The 21,331-nt window shown below is 26.4% G+C and overlaps 1 protein-coding gene across 1 annotated transcript; it reads left to right on the top strand.

Moving 5' to 3' along the window:
* Nucleotides 1-15,400: 15,400 nt before the first annotated feature.
* On the top strand, nucleotides 15,401-17,748 carry LOC127245565 (uncharacterized). Its single transcript, XM_051266541.1, has 2 exons — nucleotides 15,401-16,603; nucleotides 17,436-17,748. Exon 1 carries the CDS (start codon nucleotides 15,558-15,560, stop codon nucleotides 16,566-16,568), a length of 1,011 nt encoding a protein of 336 aa, XP_051122498.1. The 5' UTR covers nucleotides 15,401-15,557; the 3' UTR covers nucleotides 16,569-16,603; nucleotides 17,436-17,748.
* The last annotated feature ends 3,583 nt before the right edge of the window (nucleotides 17,749-21,331 follow it).

The raw sequence follows: 21,331 nt of genomic DNA, 5'->3' as shown, positions 1-21,331 counted from the left end.
TAAAATTCGAAAATTTAAAATTTTATATTTATCAATAATTTATTTATACAAACTTAAATTTATTTCAAAAGATCACGATTCATCTAAGTATTTTTCAATAATTTTTTATGTATCCGATTTTAACATTTAAAATTTTTATATTCAATCTCTTTTCAGCTAGTTCTTTAACAAAAATATCGGAAACAAAAAATTATTCGGGCAATATATTAGTCCGAGTTTATTTCAGTCATTCATATTTTTAAATGCCACCAATTTTACAAATTCGAATAATTTTAATATTTCATAATATAAAGAATTATATATAATATTATTATAGTTTATATAAATTAATATTTTAAAATTTAAAATATAATATTATATGATAAATATTATTTATGCATTATTAGGTAATAAAAATATATAAATAAAAATAATTATTACGAATTTTATAAAATTGTAAAGTTTATAGATAAAAGTAACGATGCTATAACGAAAGTTAAAAGAAGTAATTTGAATGTTGACGTGGATATATGATCTAATTTGAACGTTGATGTGATATGATATGGATGAGAAAGATAAAAAGGTAATACATACACTAATTGTAACATATGCTCTTAAATAGCCGATAGACTTTCTTATCTCCTAAATTTCTTAAATTTCTCAACTTCCCTATCTTTTAGGAACTATTCTGACTTCTTCAGTGTTTCCATTTTCTAAATTGAACTAGTGTGAATCCCGTGCTACGCACGGTAGTGAAGTTACGTCGGATATATTATAACATAATTATATACAAATATAAGTAAAAGTAAAAAAAAAAACAAAAAAAAAAAGGAAAGAAGAATAAGCTATACAAAATAGTACACACGCAACGGCAGAAATTTATAAATCATAAAATTTAAATAAAAGTTGTTTTTATAAATTACCATCAAATATTAAAGTGCCAAGAAATAGAAAAATAAAAGAGTTATAATTATGGAGATTGTTTTATAATATAGGCATATTCTTCGCACCAATCTACTTTCATAACTTGAAACACCGGAGATGGAGCATCGGGTCTTGCAAATGTTGGAGGTACCGAAACAATGAATGTGAACGCGCGGTCAATTAATGCAATCAAATAAGTTTTTTAGCCTTGTCTTCCCATTTATCTGAAAATATAAGTAAAACATATAAAATATATTTTATAGTATAAAATTATATAAAATTAATTTATAAAATATACTTGAGTCGTTATAGACTTGACAGATGGATCTTCAAGATAGAACATATATTTGAGATGTCTGTCGAATAACTTGAATTTCAATGTCTCATTACTATTATACGCTTTTATGTAAACTTGATATACATAATTAGTTAAAAAAATTCCACATGCTATCAACATCAATTTCTTGGACACGAACAATCATTCGGAAAAATTTTATCTGCAAAAAATAGAGTAATTACTTTAAATAATATTAAACATGTAGTTGAAGATATATTTAAAATTATATATCTAATCTCATCTTGATGTTTGAAGTCACGTATCCGAATTTGTTTGACATTTGATATTTTCAATAAATCTGATATTGGAAATATCTTTGACCTAAATAATGACACCAACTTCTCGGCACAACAATCGACTCTAAAACTAGATAAAATAGTTAGAATCAATTACAATTAGAAGATTAGGGAAAAAAAGAAAATATTTGATATAAATATTAAATTTAATTACTCACCAATTATGAAAAGTTTCGCTAAAGCTCGTTGGTGGATTTATATACATCTTAATATAATGATACGTGTAAATACACGTACCTATAAAATTTTGTAAACAATAAGTATGTAAATAAAAAAAAAAAAAAAAATTACAATTTAACATAATCAATGTAAAGATAACAATATAATTTAAATAAAAATATAATAGAAAGTTAATTATATACCTTCAAAATTCTTTATCATAACACCACATGCCCATAGAGTAATATTTTTTTGAAATATATTCTTTAGCATTTCACCGTAATCCATAGCATGTTTGATACGTAGAATCATGCGAACGACTATCATACTTATTTATATATATATATATATAAAGGCAACAAAAGTAAATATAGTACTAAAATATACTTTTAAAAAAAAAAAAAAAAAAATAGAAATTAACAATTTACCTTGTATCAAGAAGAATAATCTCACGCATGGGATAACCATTCTCCGATAAGTACCAATCATTCACGTAAACAACCAGTTTGAATACATCTGCACAACAATGTAAGAAAATAAATTTTAAATTTTAAATTTAAGATTAGAAAACTATTATAGATATATATATATATATTTACGCTTATAGTTCAATATACCAATGAGTTGGTCTTCTCTATTCACATGACAATAATTCATTTAAAGGGACAATATTGTGGAATTCGCGTAGAAAATCTTCGTTGGAATCATGTGAATCTTCGATGGTCACATTATGACGTAATATTAGTTGGTAACGATGAGGTACTAATCTGTATATTTTATCTGTTATTATCACTTGTGCGTTATGAATATTATAAATAGTCCCTTTTGTAAGACGTGAACTAAATCGATCAATATTAATCCCATAAACTATGCCTTGCATGACAAATCCCTGCAGTGAAAATTGTCATAAGAAGCAATTGTAAATTATGATAATAAAAATAATAATATCAAAACTGTAGATATCTAATATGGAATGCAATTGCAAATCTATATATATATATATACTTACATTAGCATCAATAAACAACATCTTCAAAACTCTTACATTAGATTTTGGATTTCACACATCTAATAATCTAATTAATCGAACTTTAATACTAATGTTGCTACACTCTGGCGTTAAATTTTTCAATCCATGAACAATTGCATTTGCATCATCGGAATAATTACATATCCAATTGTAAGTTATAAATAAATTTATAGTATTATCAAACAGTAAAATAACTCAGGTAATTAATAAAGCCGTAATTTATCGCAAATGTGCACAACATTAACTACATGGTATTATCAAAGATAGAAAAGAAAATGAAGTCTAATTACGAATACAATCAAGTACTTCTGGATACACTATATTCCTCGTAAAATTGAAAGGGATACCACTTCTATTCCGGATAACAATTTTTAATCCAGATGGATTTGTCACCCGCGAAAATGCAACATAAAGCATACCATGAGCAAAACAGGCTTTGGTAGGTATAACCCGACACTATCAAGTGTTTGACCCTGACTTTTGTTTATTGTCATCGCAAATGCCAGTTTGATCGGAAATTGTCTCCTTTTCATCTGAACATATGTTTGCGTTTGAGTTGTGGTCAATATGATCCGTGGAATTAATAATTCCTCACCTACATGCGAACCACTGATAATTCAAGCCTCAAGAACCTTATCACCCAACTTTAGAACAATAAGTAGAGTTCCATTACAAAGACCAACAATTGATTGATATTCCTAAGAAGAATTATTGGTGCACCTTCTTTAAGCTCCAAACAATGATTGGGAAACCCAAAAAGATTTATCATATTCAACAACTCGGGAGGGTTCAAATGTTGTTCTGAGTTTTGAGCTTCACCCGGTGCTACAGTATCGGCACTGTAATACTTCCGGATACCACCAGGAAGCATAGATAACATCATGGAATTAATCTCATCAACATCCTCATTTTTTTGGTGCTAAAATGGCTAGTTCTTTCAAATAAGCCGAGTCTTTATACATCTCAATCAAATGGGGATATGTTTCTTCTATTAGAGATTTGATGTTATTATCTCCATCTTTGAATAGAAACCGCTCCGGTATTTCAATCCAATTAGATTCCTCACCATTTTGAAATTTCAGATACTTAACTTTTCCTTCACCTATCATATTTACCCATTCGGCAAAATGACGTATTTCATCAAGTGAGTCTCGTATTATCTATTTTGTTATAAATATTTTAATATAGATACAAAAGAGTAAGTAAATTAAATTATGTATTAATTAAAGAATACATTATAAATATAAATAAAAATAATAATAAATTGTTAAAGAAGATATAGATTTTTTTGTAATCATTATTTTTTCTGAAAAGTTGAAACACTTTATTTTTATTTTTAAAGTACAAATCTCATATTAATGATGCAGAGTTTTTTTTTATATAATAATAAGTACTAATTGAAAAGTTATAATAGTTACTTTTTATTCGAATTCATTTTACAGTTGAGAAAACCTAATTCATTTTTATAATAATTTGATTCTAATAATTATATTATCTATTTTGTTATAAATCTTTGAATAAAGATACAAAAGAGTAAGTAAATTAAATTATGTATTAATTAAACAATACATTATAAATATAAATAAAAATAATGATAAGTTGTTAAAAAAGATATAGATTTTTCTATAATTATTACTTTTCCCGAAAAGTTGAACACTTTATTTTTATTTTTAAAATACAAATTGAAGATGCAGACTTTTTTCTTTTTTTTATAATAATTACTTACTGAAAAGTTATAATAATTAATTCTAATTCTAATTCATTTAAAAGTCGAGAAACTCTAATTCATTTTTATAATAATTTGATTCTAATAATTATATTATCTATTTTGTTAAAAATATTTTAATATAGATACAAAAGAGTAAATAAATTAAATTATGTATTAATTAAAGAATACATTATAGATATAAATAAAAATAATAATAAATTGTTAAAGAAGATATAGATTTTTTTGTAATCATTATTTTTTTTGAAAAGTTGAAACACTTTATTTTTATTTTTAAAGTACAAATCTCATATTAATGATGCAGACTTTTTTTTAAAAAAAAAATAATTACTTACTGAAAAGTTATATTAATTATTTCTTATAATTTTTTAAATACAAGGAGTTTGCAGAGTTTTTATTTGCATTCAATATTATTTAAACATTTCATTTTAACTTTTTCACTTTCATTTTTGTTTCCGTAGTTCTGTCATATCTTCTCTTCTTTCTACTAAAAAAATTCTAATTCTTACATACTTTTCTTTTATACTTGAACAATGCTACATCTCACCATATCATACAGTTCTTACTTGACACCTTCTCTTCTTCTCTTATCTAAAATCATCGTCTAAACAGTGTTCTGCGTAATCAATTGTTAAAATTTTTTAATATTTTTTTGAGTTGGTTTACTTTATTTTTTATATTTACATTTTTATATTTTTATATTTTTATTTTTTCAGGTAGCACTTGACTCACGAAGAGGCTTGAACATAATTTCATCTTCCAAAGGTTTACATTTATGATTATATTAGTATTTGATTATTAGACTATTTTGACAATAATCATAGTCCTTAATTTTGTTCATACGAAGTATTTCTTTGTATTTCAATATTATTTAAACATCTCATTTTAATTTTTCACTTTCATTTATGTTTATGTACTTCTATCTTCATCTTCTCTTCTTTTGCATTATATTCTTTGTACTAAAAAAAACTCTAATTCTCACATACTTTTCTTTCATATTTAAACGGCACTACATCTCACCATGTCATACACTTCTTACATAACATCAGACACTTCTTTTTTTCTCTTATCTAAAATTATCCTCTACACAGTGTTCCAGCACAATCAATTTTGAATATTTTTTTAGTTGGTTTACTTTATTTTTTATTTTGACATTTTTATATTTAATATTTTTATTTCCTCAGGTAGCACTTGACTCTCACGAAGAGGCTTGAACATAATTTCACCTTCCAATGTTTACATTTATGATTATATTAGTGTTCGATTATTAGACTATTTGGACAATAATCATAGTCCTTAATTTTGTTCATATGAAGTATTTATGATTTCTTAATTTTGCAGGTTGCAGTGAGATTTGAGATTTGAAGAGTACAGTTTAAGCCGGATATTATTTTTGTACGGAAGGTTTTTTGTTATTATTTTTTATTTTAATATTTTTACGTCTTTGCAATTATTTATATTTACATATTCTCTTGATCAGTGGATAAATCAGTGCAATCGGCGTTAATCATAAGTACACGATGTTTGAAAATAGTTTTCTTTCCTTTCGTAAAATATATTTATAGTTTTACATTTGTTATTGACGTTATCAATCTTCTGATGTTTGCAATATATGTGCTTTTAAAAGTGGTGGGTATGTTATTATAAAATTAGTTGATTTTTTTTTTAATGAATACTATGTCACGTACAAATATGAGATATATATATATTTTTGGTACCCACTTATGCACAAAAATATTTATTGTTGAAAGTTGTGATATAATATTTGCGAATAATATATTTAAATATAAGTATAGAATTTAAGTACAAAAAACAAATATAAAAAACTCTATATAATTCTATAAGGAGAATTTGATTAAAAAATTAATTATTAGTTTATTTGTTAAATGATTACCACTTTTTTCAAGGTATAATTTATTAATATCAATTTATTTTGTCCAAAAACAGAAAATATTTTATAAAATTAGCAGAATATTTTTAATGAAATCTATCCTTACAAAGATGGGACATATATATATTTTTTTGTATCCATTTATGCAAATAGTCTTTGTTAAAAGTTGTGATAGAATATTTGTAAATAATATATTTAAATGTAATTATAGAATTTAACTATTAAAGACATATAGATAAAATATATTTCATAAAACTCTTTGTTTGATTATTAGTCTATTTGTTAAATTACTATCACTTTTTTCATGGTATTATTTAAATAAATTAAATTTTTATACAATATAATTTACAAAATTACTAATCTAGTCAAAATATATTTTTATAAAATTAGCTGAATTTTTATAATTAATTTTAACTTCTATTGTACAATGATATAATATAATCAAATAGTCTTATTTTTATTGCTTTTGCCTAATATATTTATACATTTTTTTTAGTTTAGAGAATTTTTACACCACATATATTTTTTTAAAAGATAAAAAAATAAATTAACATATCTATTTATTTTATTTATATGAAAATTATGACAATTTATTTTTGTGATTGTTTTAAATGAAAATTTATTCCACTGTATACTATTTGTATAAGATATTTCTTAACATATATGTACTATTAAAAGTAAATATTCAGTCTTATTCTATATTTGATTTTAAAATAAATAACAACAGCATAAATTGAACTGAATTTATGTTTATTCATTAACATTCATTAAAATAAAATTTTATTAATTAAATCAAACACTAAAATGTACGAGAATGTGAGTGGGTAAATATTATAAATTATTATTCTCTTTATTTTATTAATTTAATATTACTTTGATTATTTTAAATAAATTAATTTTTTCTAATATAATTTAGAAAATTACTTATATCAATTTATTTTGTGTTTAATCAAAATATATTTTATGAATATATTTTTATTCATCTTTACGAACTTTTTATTTTTATTTTTAATAGATGGATAACGATCAAGTTTTAAAAAAACTTGCTCGATTAAGATGCCGGAGGCATATGCGAAGGAAGCAGTACAATAAGGGAAGAAATTCCGAGCTAAGGACAGTTATTCAATACATCAAATTGGAATTTCGTTCAATTTGTACTGCTTATAATATTACGAATGAAACTCTGTTCTACTCTGATCTACCACCAACTTGAAGGGCATAAAGAATGACCCATGGTTTAAATTGGCAACCAAAAAATCATAGGCAAAATGGTACATACTATATTCGAAATTAACATTGTTTATTTATTTATTTATTTTTATTAATATAATAAGAATATATTGTTTAAATTAGTTACATATATTATGTATATTTATAGGTAATTCGGTGAACTTTTGTGACGTCAATGATGGTGAATCAAATGATATGCATGTAATTAATTTCAAAGACGAAGGTATTTAATCTAAGTTATATATTTTATTTAAATAGGATTTTCTTTACTAATTATAGTCATTACTTTTAAGATGAAAAGATAATACCATCTTCTATTGAACTGCATGAAGAAAATGCAAATGATGGGATAGCAAATACAAATCAAGGTAATAATATATTAAACGTATTTATTATTTTAGATACAATTATATAATTTATTGAACTTGCAATTTACAGTTCATTTTATTGGGAGAAGATTTAATACGATTTACATTTTTTATTTTATTTACATTATTGCTTTAAAAATATATTTTAATTAATATAAGAATATATTATTCAAATTAGTCACATATATTATTATTTTTATAGGTGATTCAACTAACTTTCGTCAAGTTAATGATAGTGAATTAATTTACATACAATTTTTATTTTATTAATTATAATTATTGTTTTTTAAGATGAAGAAGTAATCTCATCGTCTATTGAAGAGCATCGTGAAGAAGAAAATGCAAATGACATGATAGTAAATATAAATCTAGTACTATATTAAATTTATTTACTGTCTGTATTCAAATACATTTAACTAAAAATTTTATTTACGAATTGATAAATTATTAAGTTTATTAAGAGTAATTTAAATTTGGGTATTTCAATATTATTTTAATTCATATCCAACCTTTTAGATATCCAACCTTTTAGATATGCAACTATTCAGTCAGCTTATGTCTAATTTATATAACAATATATATTGTGTAATTTTTTGCATACATTTTATATATTTACATGCATGAATTTTCATGGCATCGGTAATGAAGGATTAGATATTGTGCACATGAATAGCCATAGAGATAGAGGTACTATAAAAATGAAAATAAATTTTTTAAATATTTTAACTATATATAACTCATATTTTATTATGATTATAGTATGTTTTAGTAATTTTTTATATTTTATATATTTACAGGCATGAATTTTCATGGCATCGCCAATGTTGGATCAGATACTGTGCACATGAATAGCCATGGAGATAAAGTATTATAAAAAAATGTTAAATATTTTAACTACATATAACTCATATTTTACTATGATTATAGTATGTTTTACTAATTTTTTACAATATACATTATGCATCAATTATACTTAATAATTAGTATGTGTATTATTGTTCTTAGATGGAGTGATTGTACCACTTTCTACTCAACACCATCGACAGGAAAATGCAAATTCGACAATCGTGATTAGTATTACCGAACAAGATAATAATATATCAAATTTATTTATTATTTACAATGAATTTATATTTTTATTTAGGTAAATATCCATAATACTTGTCATTAATATATAAACTTACTTGAATTTTGTGCTATGCACGGTAAAATTATATTAACTTTATTGTAATATAATTATATATATCTTAATTTATAATTTATTTTTTGCATTTCTTATTCTTAAATAATAGTAAAATATAGTCAAATGTATATTTAAAATTATATATCTAGCCCATCTTCATGTCTGAAATTGCGTACCCGAATTTGTTTGACATTTGATACTTTCAATAAGCTTGATTTTTATTTTTTTAGTTTTCAGTTGTGTGTCAAACTATTATACAATTTTCGTTAATCTTGAATATTACTATTCTTTCAGTTATATTTCGAATATTGTCAACCCGTGCTACAACAACATCAATTTTAAGTGAAAGAAATATTATTTGTCAGTTTTGTGGCGCTTTTATGTGGTTGGAGAAAAAAGTCGTTCGTAGTTCCAAACAAAGTTCTAAGTTTGGTTTGTGTTGCCAAAGTGGAAAGGTGTATTTGTCTTTGCTGCCAAGTCCTCATGAGTATCTAGATGGCTTATTAAAAGATCATAGTTTTATGGAAAATATCATATCATTCAATTTGATCTTTAGTTTTACATCAATGGGTGGAAAAATTGATAGATCAGTTCAGGATGGGAGAGGACCATTCTGTTATAGAATTTCTGGAGAAAATTTTCACCTAATTGGATCATTGATTCCCTCTGGATGAGAGCATAATAAATTTGTCCAGTTATACATTTGTGACATTGAGAACGAAGTGCACAATCGACTATCTGTCTTAGGAAGAGATAGGTATACTCCCGAAATTTCTTCTATAGTTGAGGGATTAAAACTTATGTTGGATGATGTGAACCCTTACGTTCAAATTTTTCGTTCAATGAGGGATGCATTGCAACATGATAGTGGAGTTGATTTACATGTATGGATTTTGAATAGTAGAAGTAATCGACAGTACACAATGCCTTCTACGAATGAGATTGCCGCGCTGATTATTGGTCAAGATAGAAATATTATACAAAGTCGCGACATCATTGTCTGCAAAACAGATGGATATCTAAAGCAAATTAGTGAGACCAATCCTTCCTATATTCCATTACAATACCCATTACTTTTTCCATATGGGAGTGACGAGTGGAGAATTGGGATTTCTTACAATGTGGAGTTACAATGATGTCAAGGAATGACATTTGTATAAGTGATATGGATCTCAAGGATTGGGGTCTTTGAGAAATTGAATTGATACTTAGAAAAAAATGGTAGGAGTCTTGCAGATTTTCCCCCGATGTCACAACCATCCGGTAGATCATTTACCTATCTATCAAATAGACTGATACGAGAAGAGCTCGATTACAATGCGGGTAATGAGGAGAATTCATTTCATTCATTGCATGCAGGTCTGAATATTGATCAACTCCATGCTTACAATGAAATTATTGAATCTTACGAGGGTATACATGGAGGGCTTTTCTTCGTCAATGGGAGTGGGGGAACGGGAAAGACATATTTGTGGAAGACCATCATTGCTAAATTTCGATCACAGAGAAAAATTGCGTTATCGGTTGCATCATCTGGAATTGCAGCTTTGTTGTTGCCAGGGGGTCGAACCGCATATTCACGTTTCAAGATACCAATTGAGTTGGATGATTCATCACATTGCTCCATTAATGTCAACTCAAATTTGGCAGATTTGATTCGAGAGTGTTCATTGATAATATGGGATGAGGCACCAATGATGCATCACCATGGATTTGAGGTGGTGAATAGGATATTGCAAGATATATTAAAAATTTTCTGAAAATTTCTGCCCTAATAAGTCTTTTGGGGGAAAAGTTATGCATATTAGAGGGAGATTTTAAACAAATCTTGTCTGTCGTCACCTAAAGGAAGGCATGAGGTTATTATGGAAGCTTCTCTTCATAATTCTGATTTATGGAATCAATGCAAAGTTATCCATTTGAAGATGAATATGAGATTGATCTCACGAGACTCACTTGATGAAATACGTCATTCTGCCGAATGGGTAAATATGATAGGTGAAGAAAAAGTTAAGTATCTGAAATTTAAAGATGGTGAGGAATCTGATTGGATTGAAATACCGGAGCGGTTTCTATTCAAAGATGGAGATAATAACATCAAATCTCTAATAGCATAAACATATCCCCATTTGATTGAGAGGTATAAAGACTCGACTTATTTGAAAAAACGAGCCATTTTAGCACCAAAAAATGAAGATGTTGACGAGATTAATTCCACGATGTTATCTATGCTTCTTGGTGGTATCCGGAAGTATTACAGTGTCGATACTGTAGCACCGGGTGAAGCTCAAAACTCATAACAACATTTGAACCCTCCCGAGTTGTTGAATATGATAAATCTTTCTGGATTTCCCAATCATCGTCTGGAGCTTAAAGAAGGTGCACCAATAATTCTTCTTAGGAATATCAATCAATTGTTGGGTCTTTGTAATGGAACTTGACTTATTGTTCTAAAGTTGGGTGATAAGGTTCTTGAGGCTCAAATCATCAGCGGTTCGCATGTAGGTGAGAAAGTATTAATTCCACGGATCATATTGACCACAACTCAAACGCAAACATATGTTCAGATGAAAATGAGACAATTTCCGATCAAACTGGCATTTGCGATGACAATAAACAAAATTCAGGGTCACACACTTGCTAGTGTCGGGTTATACCTACCAAATCCTATTTTTGCTCATGGTATGTTTTATGTTGCATTGTCGCGGGTGACAAATCCATCTGGATTAAAAATTGTCATCCGGAATAGAAGTGGTATCCTTTTCAATTTTACGAGGATTGTATCCAGAAGTACTTAATTGTATTCATAATTAGACTTCATTTTCTTTTCTATCTTTGATAATACCATGTAGTTAATGTTGTGCACATTTGCGATAAATTACGGCTTTATTAATTACCTGAGTTATTTTATTGTTTGATAATACTATAAATTTATTTATAACTTACAACTGGATATGTAATTATTCCGATGATGCAGATGCAATTGTTCATGGATTGAAAATTTTAATGCCAAAGTGTAGCAACATTAGTATTAAAGTTCGATTAATTAGATTATTGGATGTGCGAAATCCAAAATCTAATGTAAGAGTTTTGAAGATGTTGTTTGTTGATGCTAATGTAAGTATATATATATATTTGCAATTGCATTCCATAGTTAGATATCTACAGTTTTGATATTATTTTTTTTATTGTCATAATTTATAATTGTTTCTTACGACAATTTTCACTGCAGGATTTGTCATGCAAGGCATAGTTCATGGGATTAATATTGATTGATTCAGTTCATGTCTTACAGAAAAGGACTATTTATAATATTCATAACGCATAAGTGATAATAGCAGATAAAATATATAGATTAGTACCTCATCGTTACCAACTAATATTGCGTCATAATGTGACCATCAAAGATTCACATGATTCCGACGAAGATTTTATGCGCAAATTTCACAATATTGTCCCTCTAAATGAATTAGATTATCATGTGAATAGAGAAGACCAAGTCATTGATATATTGAACTATAAGCGTAAATATATATATATATCTATAATAGTTTGCTATCTTAAATTTATAATTTATTTTCTTACATTGTTGTGCAGATATATTCGAACTGGTTGTTTACGTGAATGATTGGTACTTATCGGAGAATGGTTATCCTATGCGTGAGATTATTTTTCTTTATACAAGGTAAATTGTTACTTTCTATTTTATTTTTTTTTTGTTTTCTTTTTTTAAAAAATATATTTTAGTACTACTTTTACTTTTGTTGCCTTTATATATATATATATATATTCTACGTAGCAAATATGCTATAGATGACGGTGAAATGCTAAAGAATATATTTCAAAAAAATATTACTCTATGGGCATGTAGTGTTATAATAAAGAATTTTAAAGGTATATAATTAACTTTCTATTATATTTTTATTTAAATTATATTGTTATCTTTACATTGATTATGTTAAATTTTAATTTTTTTTATTTACATTCTTATTATTTACAAAATTTTATAGGTACGTGTATTTACACGCATCATTATACTAAAATGTATATAAATCCACCAACGAGCTTTAGCGAAATTTTTCATAATTGGTGAGTAATTAAATTAATATTTATATCAAATATATTTTTTTTCAATCTTCTAATTGTAATTGATTTTAACTATTTTATTTAGGTTTAGGGGCGATTGTTGTGCCGAGAAGTTTGTATCATTTTTAGGTCAAAGATATTTCCAATATCATATTTATTGAAAAAATATCAAATGCCAAACGAATTCGGATACGTGACTTCAAATATCAAGATGTGGTTAGATATATAATTTTAAATATATCTTCAACTACATGTTTAAATTTTATTTAAAGTAATTACTCTATTTTTGCAGGTAAAATTTTTCCGAATGATTGTTCGTGTCCAAGAAATTGATGTTGATAGCACGTGGATCTTTTTAACTAATTTTGTATATTAAGTTTACATAAAAGCGTATGATAGTAGTGGGACAATGAAATTTAAGTTATTCGACATACATCTCAAATATATGTTCTATGTTGAAGATCCATCTGTTAAGTTTGTGACGACCCAGAAATATTTTATATATTAATTTTATATAATTTTATACTATAAAATATATTTTATATGTTTTACTTATATTTTCAGATAAATGGAAAGACAATGCTAAAAAAATTATTTGACTGCATTTATTGACCGTGCGTTCACATTCATTGTTCCGGTACCTCCAATATTTGCAAGACCCGATGCTCCATCTCCGGTGTTTCAAGTTATAAAAGTAAATTTGTGCGAAGAATATGCACACGTTAGAAAACAATCTTCATAATTATAACTCTTTTATTTTTCTATTTCTTGGTACTTTAAGATTTGATAGTAATTTATAAAAACAACTTTTATTTTAATTTTATGATTTATAAATTTATTTTGTTGCGTGTGTACTATTTTGTATAGCTTATTCTTCTTTCCTTCTTTTTTTTTTTTTTGTTTTTTTATTTATTTATTTTACTTATATTTGTATATAATTATGTTACAATATATCCGACATAACTTCACCACCGTGCATAGTACGGGATTCACACTAGTATAGATTTATGCACGGGATTCACACTAGTATAGATATATGTATAATATATGATTTGTCTTCTTGGCCGAATTTAAACTATTTGGTCAATCCGATCTACTCTTCAAATTGGGTTGTCAATCATCTTCCGATACCCAAAAATATTTGAGATTAAAAAATTTGACTAAAAGCATATATATACATTAGAATTTGACTAATTGACTATCTCAATTAATAGAATATATGCAACATCAATATTATTTCAGAATAAAATATTTTGTAATACAAATAAATAAAATATATGTATATTTATAATTTATATAAAATAATTTTATAAAAATAAAAAATTTTAAATATAAATAAAAATATTTATTTATTAAAAAAAATATAAATAAAAGAGTTTTAAATGAGTTGTATGTAAGATGATTTATATTTATTAAATATATTCTAAATGAATAGATGATACTCTCTCCGTCCCAAAAGTAAGTATCAATTTGTTTTTTAAACGTAGTTTTAAAAATATTAGTATTATATTAAGATATAGTATGAATAAAGTAGAAATGACTAAAATAACTTTATTAGTATGTGTAATATAAAGGTAATGACATTTATATAATATATTGTAAGTTGTAAGGGTATTTGTAATGTTAAGTAGATAGTCCAGTTACTAAAAAAGGAAATGAATACTTTGTTATGGGATGATTAAAATGAAAAAATGGATACTTTGTTATGAGACGGAGGGAGGAAGTATGTAATATACATGTCAAATAAAAATGCGACTAAATTAAAATGGAGGTCTCGTTTGTTTTGGTAGGAAGGAAGAACAAATTAAATACTCCTTCCGTCTCATCCCATTGAGAGGTTGTCATTTTTCATTTTTGTCCATCCCAAAACAATGTTACTATTTCTTAATTGAGTAATTGTACTATGTGCCTAACACAATAAATACCCTTCCAATTTACACTATATTACACAAATATTATTAATTTTATATTATACAATACTAATAGGGGTATTTTTGTCTTTTTCACTGTAATTTATTATAATACTTATATTACAAAATATAATTACAAAAATTAAACAGCAACCTTTCACAATTAATTTTAAAATCGGAGGGAGTAAAATTAATTTTAATTTTAAATTAAAAACAAACAAAGCCAGATAAGAAAGCAAAAAACCCTTGTACATACCACCCCACCCAACCCAACCCCTAAAAATCAAACAAATTTTTTTAGTATTGGGAAGGGAACTGAAGGCTTTTCCTCTCTCTCTCTCTCCTCACTCTGTCTGCGTCCGCCCCTCGTCTTCTCTTCGTCTCAAACCCCTCCCTTCTTGCATCTTTGCAGTTCTGTTCTGCTACTTGAATTTGAATATGGCGTCCAAGAGATCTAAATATCTACTTAACCACCACAAGTCACCTCCACAACAACAACAACCACTCCAACGATCGGACGCCGGAGCCGATTCCGATGCCAAATCCAATTCCGATTCCGATTCCGCAACCGAAGACGATGTCTCCACCCCCGTCGCCGCCGCCGCCACCGCTGCTTCGACAGTCACCCCGAAGAAACCGAGATTCACGCCGACCCTTCCGGAGCCAGGATCCGGACCCGGAGGGGACGGGTCGGAGTGCTCCTCCCCATCCGCGTCCGCCTTCATCGTTATGCCCTCTTCCACCTCCTCGCGTCCCCTCGACAAGACGAAGATGCGGAAGAGCGCCGGCGGCATGAAGAAGTTCACCGAGGAGGAGGAGATTGCGCTGCTCAAAGGTCTCGCCGCATTTTGGGCCAACGGAAGGAACAACAAGTGGACCGAGTTTCATCTCTTCATCAAAGACGATCTTCCCCGCGAATTCACTAAGATTCAGGTCTCGGAGAAGATTCGAGGCCTCAAGAGGAAGTACGACACCAATTTAGAGAAGGCTCGAGCCAATGGAGGACACCTTGACTTCCCCGACCACCATGAATCTGCTCTGTTTGAGCTTTCGAAAACACTGTGGGGAGATGAGGAACCCGCTGAAAATGGCCAGGTTGAAGAGAAGAAGCCATTAGTTAAGAAAGAGCAAAAAGCCATAGCTCCCAAGAAGATAAAGAAGAATGCTGAGGAGGAGGATAATGGAGATGAAGAGAAGAAGATACTGAAGAAGCACAAACAGCAGACGGAAGAGGAGTTCAAATTGGCGTATCCTTTGTTGTATATGTCGTTTAATGCAATGGGTTATCCCAAATTCTTCAAGAACAGCTTCCATTTGATAGATAGGGAGAAGGCACAGGAATTGGAGGAGAAGTGGAGGGAATTGAATGCCGAGGAGCTTCGTTTGGAGAACAAAAGGATTGAATTGACTAAGAGGGATTTGCTTAATCATTCCCTCTTAAGCAAGTGAAGATCAGGATCGATCCTTGTGTGCTTTGTAAACAGGTATGCTTCTTGTTTCTTGAATTGTTTGTTATATGTTATGTTTATGCCGATGATGTTTTGGTAGACGTAGTACTATGTGTTGTTGGAAGTGAATTTCAATTTTGGTGTAGTAAGTAATATGTGTTGATGGAGGTAAGTTTCAATGTTTAGTTCATGATGCACAATGCCAATGTTTTTAGTTCAACGTCTATGTTACACAAGTTATTCAAATCTTTTGCTTCTACTGCTTACGAAGATAATGTTGTACAGAGTATAGCTCATTGATTACTTAGGCTGTGCACGGCTTTGCCTGGGAGAAGAGATCGATTTTTACACTAAATTGCTCTTTTATGAAACTCTCTTATAGTTCTTGTAGTCGTAAATTTGAGAGAAAGCATATTACTATATAATAGTAGTCTCTTATACTATCTTTTTTCGTCAGCACCATGATACTTTCTCAGCATTTTTTACTGAGTTTTCTCTTCTAAATCGGAAATTTTGAACAACTGTTGGATAACTTTGTACTGAATGAGCAAAGGATCGATAATATGTGCTCTATGCTATTATTATGTTCACTAATAATCTTATGTATAGAAACATAACATAAATGGTTAAGAACATTTATTTTAACTTTGACAACTACCATTTAAGTTTTGTTTAGTCTGTAACTTTATTCAATCTTTGGTTCTCCTTTCCAAGATCTCATTTTTTTATCTGTGATATTTATATTATCGATATTTTTTATTTTAATTAATCGGTTTTATCATTGTATTCATTCTACTTGTTACAGTTGAATTTTGTGTAAGATGCTGCTGCTTGGATCATTTGTTGTGTTTTTTTCTTGGATCTGCAGTTTTGTTTATGGCTCGAAAGTACTCGGACTGATTGCACTGATGGGTGGGATGGGCTCAAATTTTGCTCTGCAACTCGGTGTATCAATTACTAGTATGACAAATATATATATTTATATATCAATTGAACCAGATCAGAATTTGGAACATATTATGATCAAGTCGGCTGAATGAATATTTACATGGCTTTGTTTGTAAAGCTTGAAAATGCTAACATATATATATATATATATATGTTGCTATATTTCTGTGTCTGAGTTATGTCAATTAAACATTATGTATGGTAGTAGATGCAGTCAATTTTGTTTGATTGTATTGGATTTTGTTATGTTTGGTAATTTTACTTTGCAAAGGAGACCATCAATGAATTACTCAAACTATTTGTAAAATTTGGCCAATGAAAATGTGATCAATTGGTTTTCTTTTTTTAATTGATATTTGTTTTTCTATTATGCTTCTTTGTAGATTTAAAATATTCCTTGATTAATTATTTAATGAGTTTGAGGTGTAGTATAGAATGATAATTAGTAAATACAAGTAAGAATTAGCGTAGGTTTGTAACTCAGAGACCGTATGTGTGTGTGAGACTGATGGACTTCTTTTTGTATCACATCCTAAATCATTATTCCAAATTAAATTACAAAATTCAAACGTAGAGTTTGTTTTTCTTTTTAGTGTTTTGATTTAGGGTTAGAAATTGGGGTTGGAATGGATAGTTTGAATTAAAATACTCTCTCCAGCTGTTTGGAGTTTTGCAATAAATTAAAAAATAATATTTTGTCCGTCCCTCATTTGTTTTTTTCACGTAGTTTTAGAAATATTAGTACTCCCTTCGTCCCGAAACTAAATATCCATTTGTCTTTTTAACGTAGTTTTAGAAATATTAGTATTATATTGGGATATAGTAGTAATAAAGTAGAAATAACTGAAATAACCTTATTAGTACGTGTGATATAAAAGTAATGGCATTTGTGTAATATATTGTAAGTTGTAAGGGTATTTGTAATGTTAGGTAGATAGTACAGTTACTATACTTTGTTATGACATGGACTAAAATGGAAAAATAGATACTTTGTCATGGGACGGAGGGAGTATTATGGAAAAATAGATATTTTGTCATGGGACGGAGGGAGAATTATATTGAGATATAGTAGGAATAAAGTAAAACTGACTAAAATAACCTTATTAGTATATGTGACATAAAGGTAATGACATTTGTGTAATATATTGTAAGTTGTAAGGGTATTTGTAATGTTAAATAGATAATAGAGTTACTAAAAAAGAAATGAATACTTTGTTACAAACTAAAATAGAAAAATGGATACTTATTTTATTAATTAGTGACATTTTTTGCTTTTGACTTTATCTAAAAAATAAATGTACCGTAAGTATGTGTAATTGTATGTTTATAATTTAAATAAAAGATAATGGTATATTAATATGTTTTGGAAAAGCTTATGTATTTTTTTTTTTTTTTTTTTTTTTGTTAAAAGACACACTATAAATGATTTATTTTAAAAGAAAAAAAATTTAATATCTAATTCAATCTAAAGTAATGGTTAGATTTACATAGACAATACTGCGAATGCTTGAAATTATAGTGAATGCTAGAGAGATTTTAGATTAAATCAATTTATGTACTGGTTTATAGTAAAAGGGAAAGTACATATATAGTTCAAGATTGAATATTCAATGGGTGTGATTTTATAGATTAAAAAATAAAAATTCAATATAAGCTTAAGATATTAGTTTAATTAATTTTTGATCTGCAAACAATCAAACTCACTCAACATAAAATTAATACTTTTTTGTTTTTGGTTATTCTTATTATAAAATATGGAGAATCCTCAAAAATATTAATATATCATAATTCCTCTGTTATTCAAACTTATTATCAATTTTTTTTTTTTTTATTGCCATATAAATTTATTTATATTTCTCTTTTTAGTTAAAAGTATCACTTTTTATACTTTTTATTTATCATAAAAAGAAATTTTTTTCTATTTTTATTTTTTTTTTAAAAAAAAATTATGCCGGATCGAATAGATATAAATTTATATGATGGAAAGAGGAATATTTTTTATATCTTTTGTCAATTTTTATTATTATGTATTATATTTTTTATAGTAATTTTGAAGAATCATATAAAAATAAAATACTCATAGAACACATTCATCATGTAATTTAATCTTATTATTATTATTATTATTATTATTATGATTAAGAGTGTGTTTATTTAGAACAAGCACACTATCAAATTATAAATGATCTTCGTAGCATAATAGATTGATCAATTATTTATATATCTATTTTATTTAAATTATTTATTTAAAATATTTTATAATTTTTTTATTTGTATAAAATTTTATAATTTACGTTTTTTTTTATAATCAAATATCAATTTTAGATAAAAAGAATATTTCGTATAAATTTTTTATTAACACAAAAGTTTCACTTAATAAATAAAATTCGAACTATTTTATTCATATTTACTAAATAATAAAGCATTGTATAATTTACTCAAAAATCAAAGCCAGATGCAGAAGAAGCACGAAATAAGCAAGGTAGAAATTTTCTACATCATTTCATTCTCTGTCACGCACTTCTCTCATCATGCCTTTATTATATATATAATTTAATATTTATTGGGTCGATCCCTATAAATATAAAAAAATATATATATATAGAATTTTAATAGAATTTACTATTTATCAAAATTCTTTCTAAAAAATATTAAATTAAATATCTAATTTTTATTTTTTATATTATATTAAAAATTAATTTTATATTTAAAACATTACATCAGAATTTATTTATATCATATCATAACACTATTCTAATTCAAAATTTTTATTTTTATTTTTATTCTAATCCGAAACAAACATAGCAATATTCTAGTAAAAAGTCTTTAATTATAATGTTATCTAAGTTAATGAAATAAACATGCTTTATAATTATTACAAAAAATTATTTGATTTACATTTTAAACAAAATTTAATATAATTTTAAATAAAAATTACTATTTTTATTACAGAATATCAAATTAAATTATTATTTAAAAAAAAATATTTTTGACCATATATAAGAACTATCGGTTTTGATTCAACTAAAATTAATCAATTTTAGGTCAATTAAAATTAGTCAATTTTAATTTGGTGTAACTGATATAACTTCTATTGTTTTGTTCAGAATATACATTTCGGGTTTTGAATAGGATAATATTCTAGATCATATTAGCTAGTTATGTTCATTTTTTTTAAAAAAAATTATTTGATATATATTTATAATTTGTTAAAATATATTTTAAAAATATTTCAACATATAAAAATAATCAAAATGGAATATTTTAAAAATGATTGAAAAACAATAACAATAATAATACTAATAAATTAATATATATTTTTAATAATCATAATAATATATTTTTCAATTTTTATTAGTAAAATTTTAAAAATAATTTTAATATTATCTCCGTCAACCGTCAATCTATCCATTTGCATTTGATGCTATCGTTTTTAATATTAAAAATATTTTTATATTTGTATAATTTTTTGTACAAATATCATTGTATTAGTATTATAAGACACTAATAAAAGTATTTTTGTTCTTTTTTCTTAATTTGTAATATATTTTGATATAATAATTAATATTCAAATATTAACGTGCAAAAAGTAAATTGATAGATTAGCGGTAGAAATAGGTAGTATATAATTTCATAATATGATCGTAAGCAAGATATCAATGTAATAATGAACCAACATAATAAAGAACAGTTTGTTATAATATACAAAATAAATATAATAATATTATAGTACATAGATATAACGTGTATAAAGATAAGTAAATAAATATATGTTTATGTATAGTGTAATATATGTAAACGTATTATTAAATATAT

Source organism: Andrographis paniculata, unplaced genomic scaffold, assembly GCF_009805555.1.
Source record: "Andrographis paniculata isolate CXL003 unplaced genomic scaffold, ASM980555v1 Contig22END, whole genome shotgun sequence".
NCBI classification, from domain to species: domain Eukaryota; kingdom Viridiplantae; phylum Streptophyta; class Magnoliopsida; order Lamiales; family Acanthaceae; genus Andrographis; species Andrographis paniculata.
This window is presented reverse-complemented; position numbering and strand designations above follow the sequence as displayed.

What these genes read in the sequence shown, in the direction of transcription:
- LOC127245565 (XM_051266541.1), top strand. Translation starts at nt 15,558, where the DNA reads ATGGCGTCCAAGAGATCTAAATATCTACTTAACCACCACAAGTCACCT.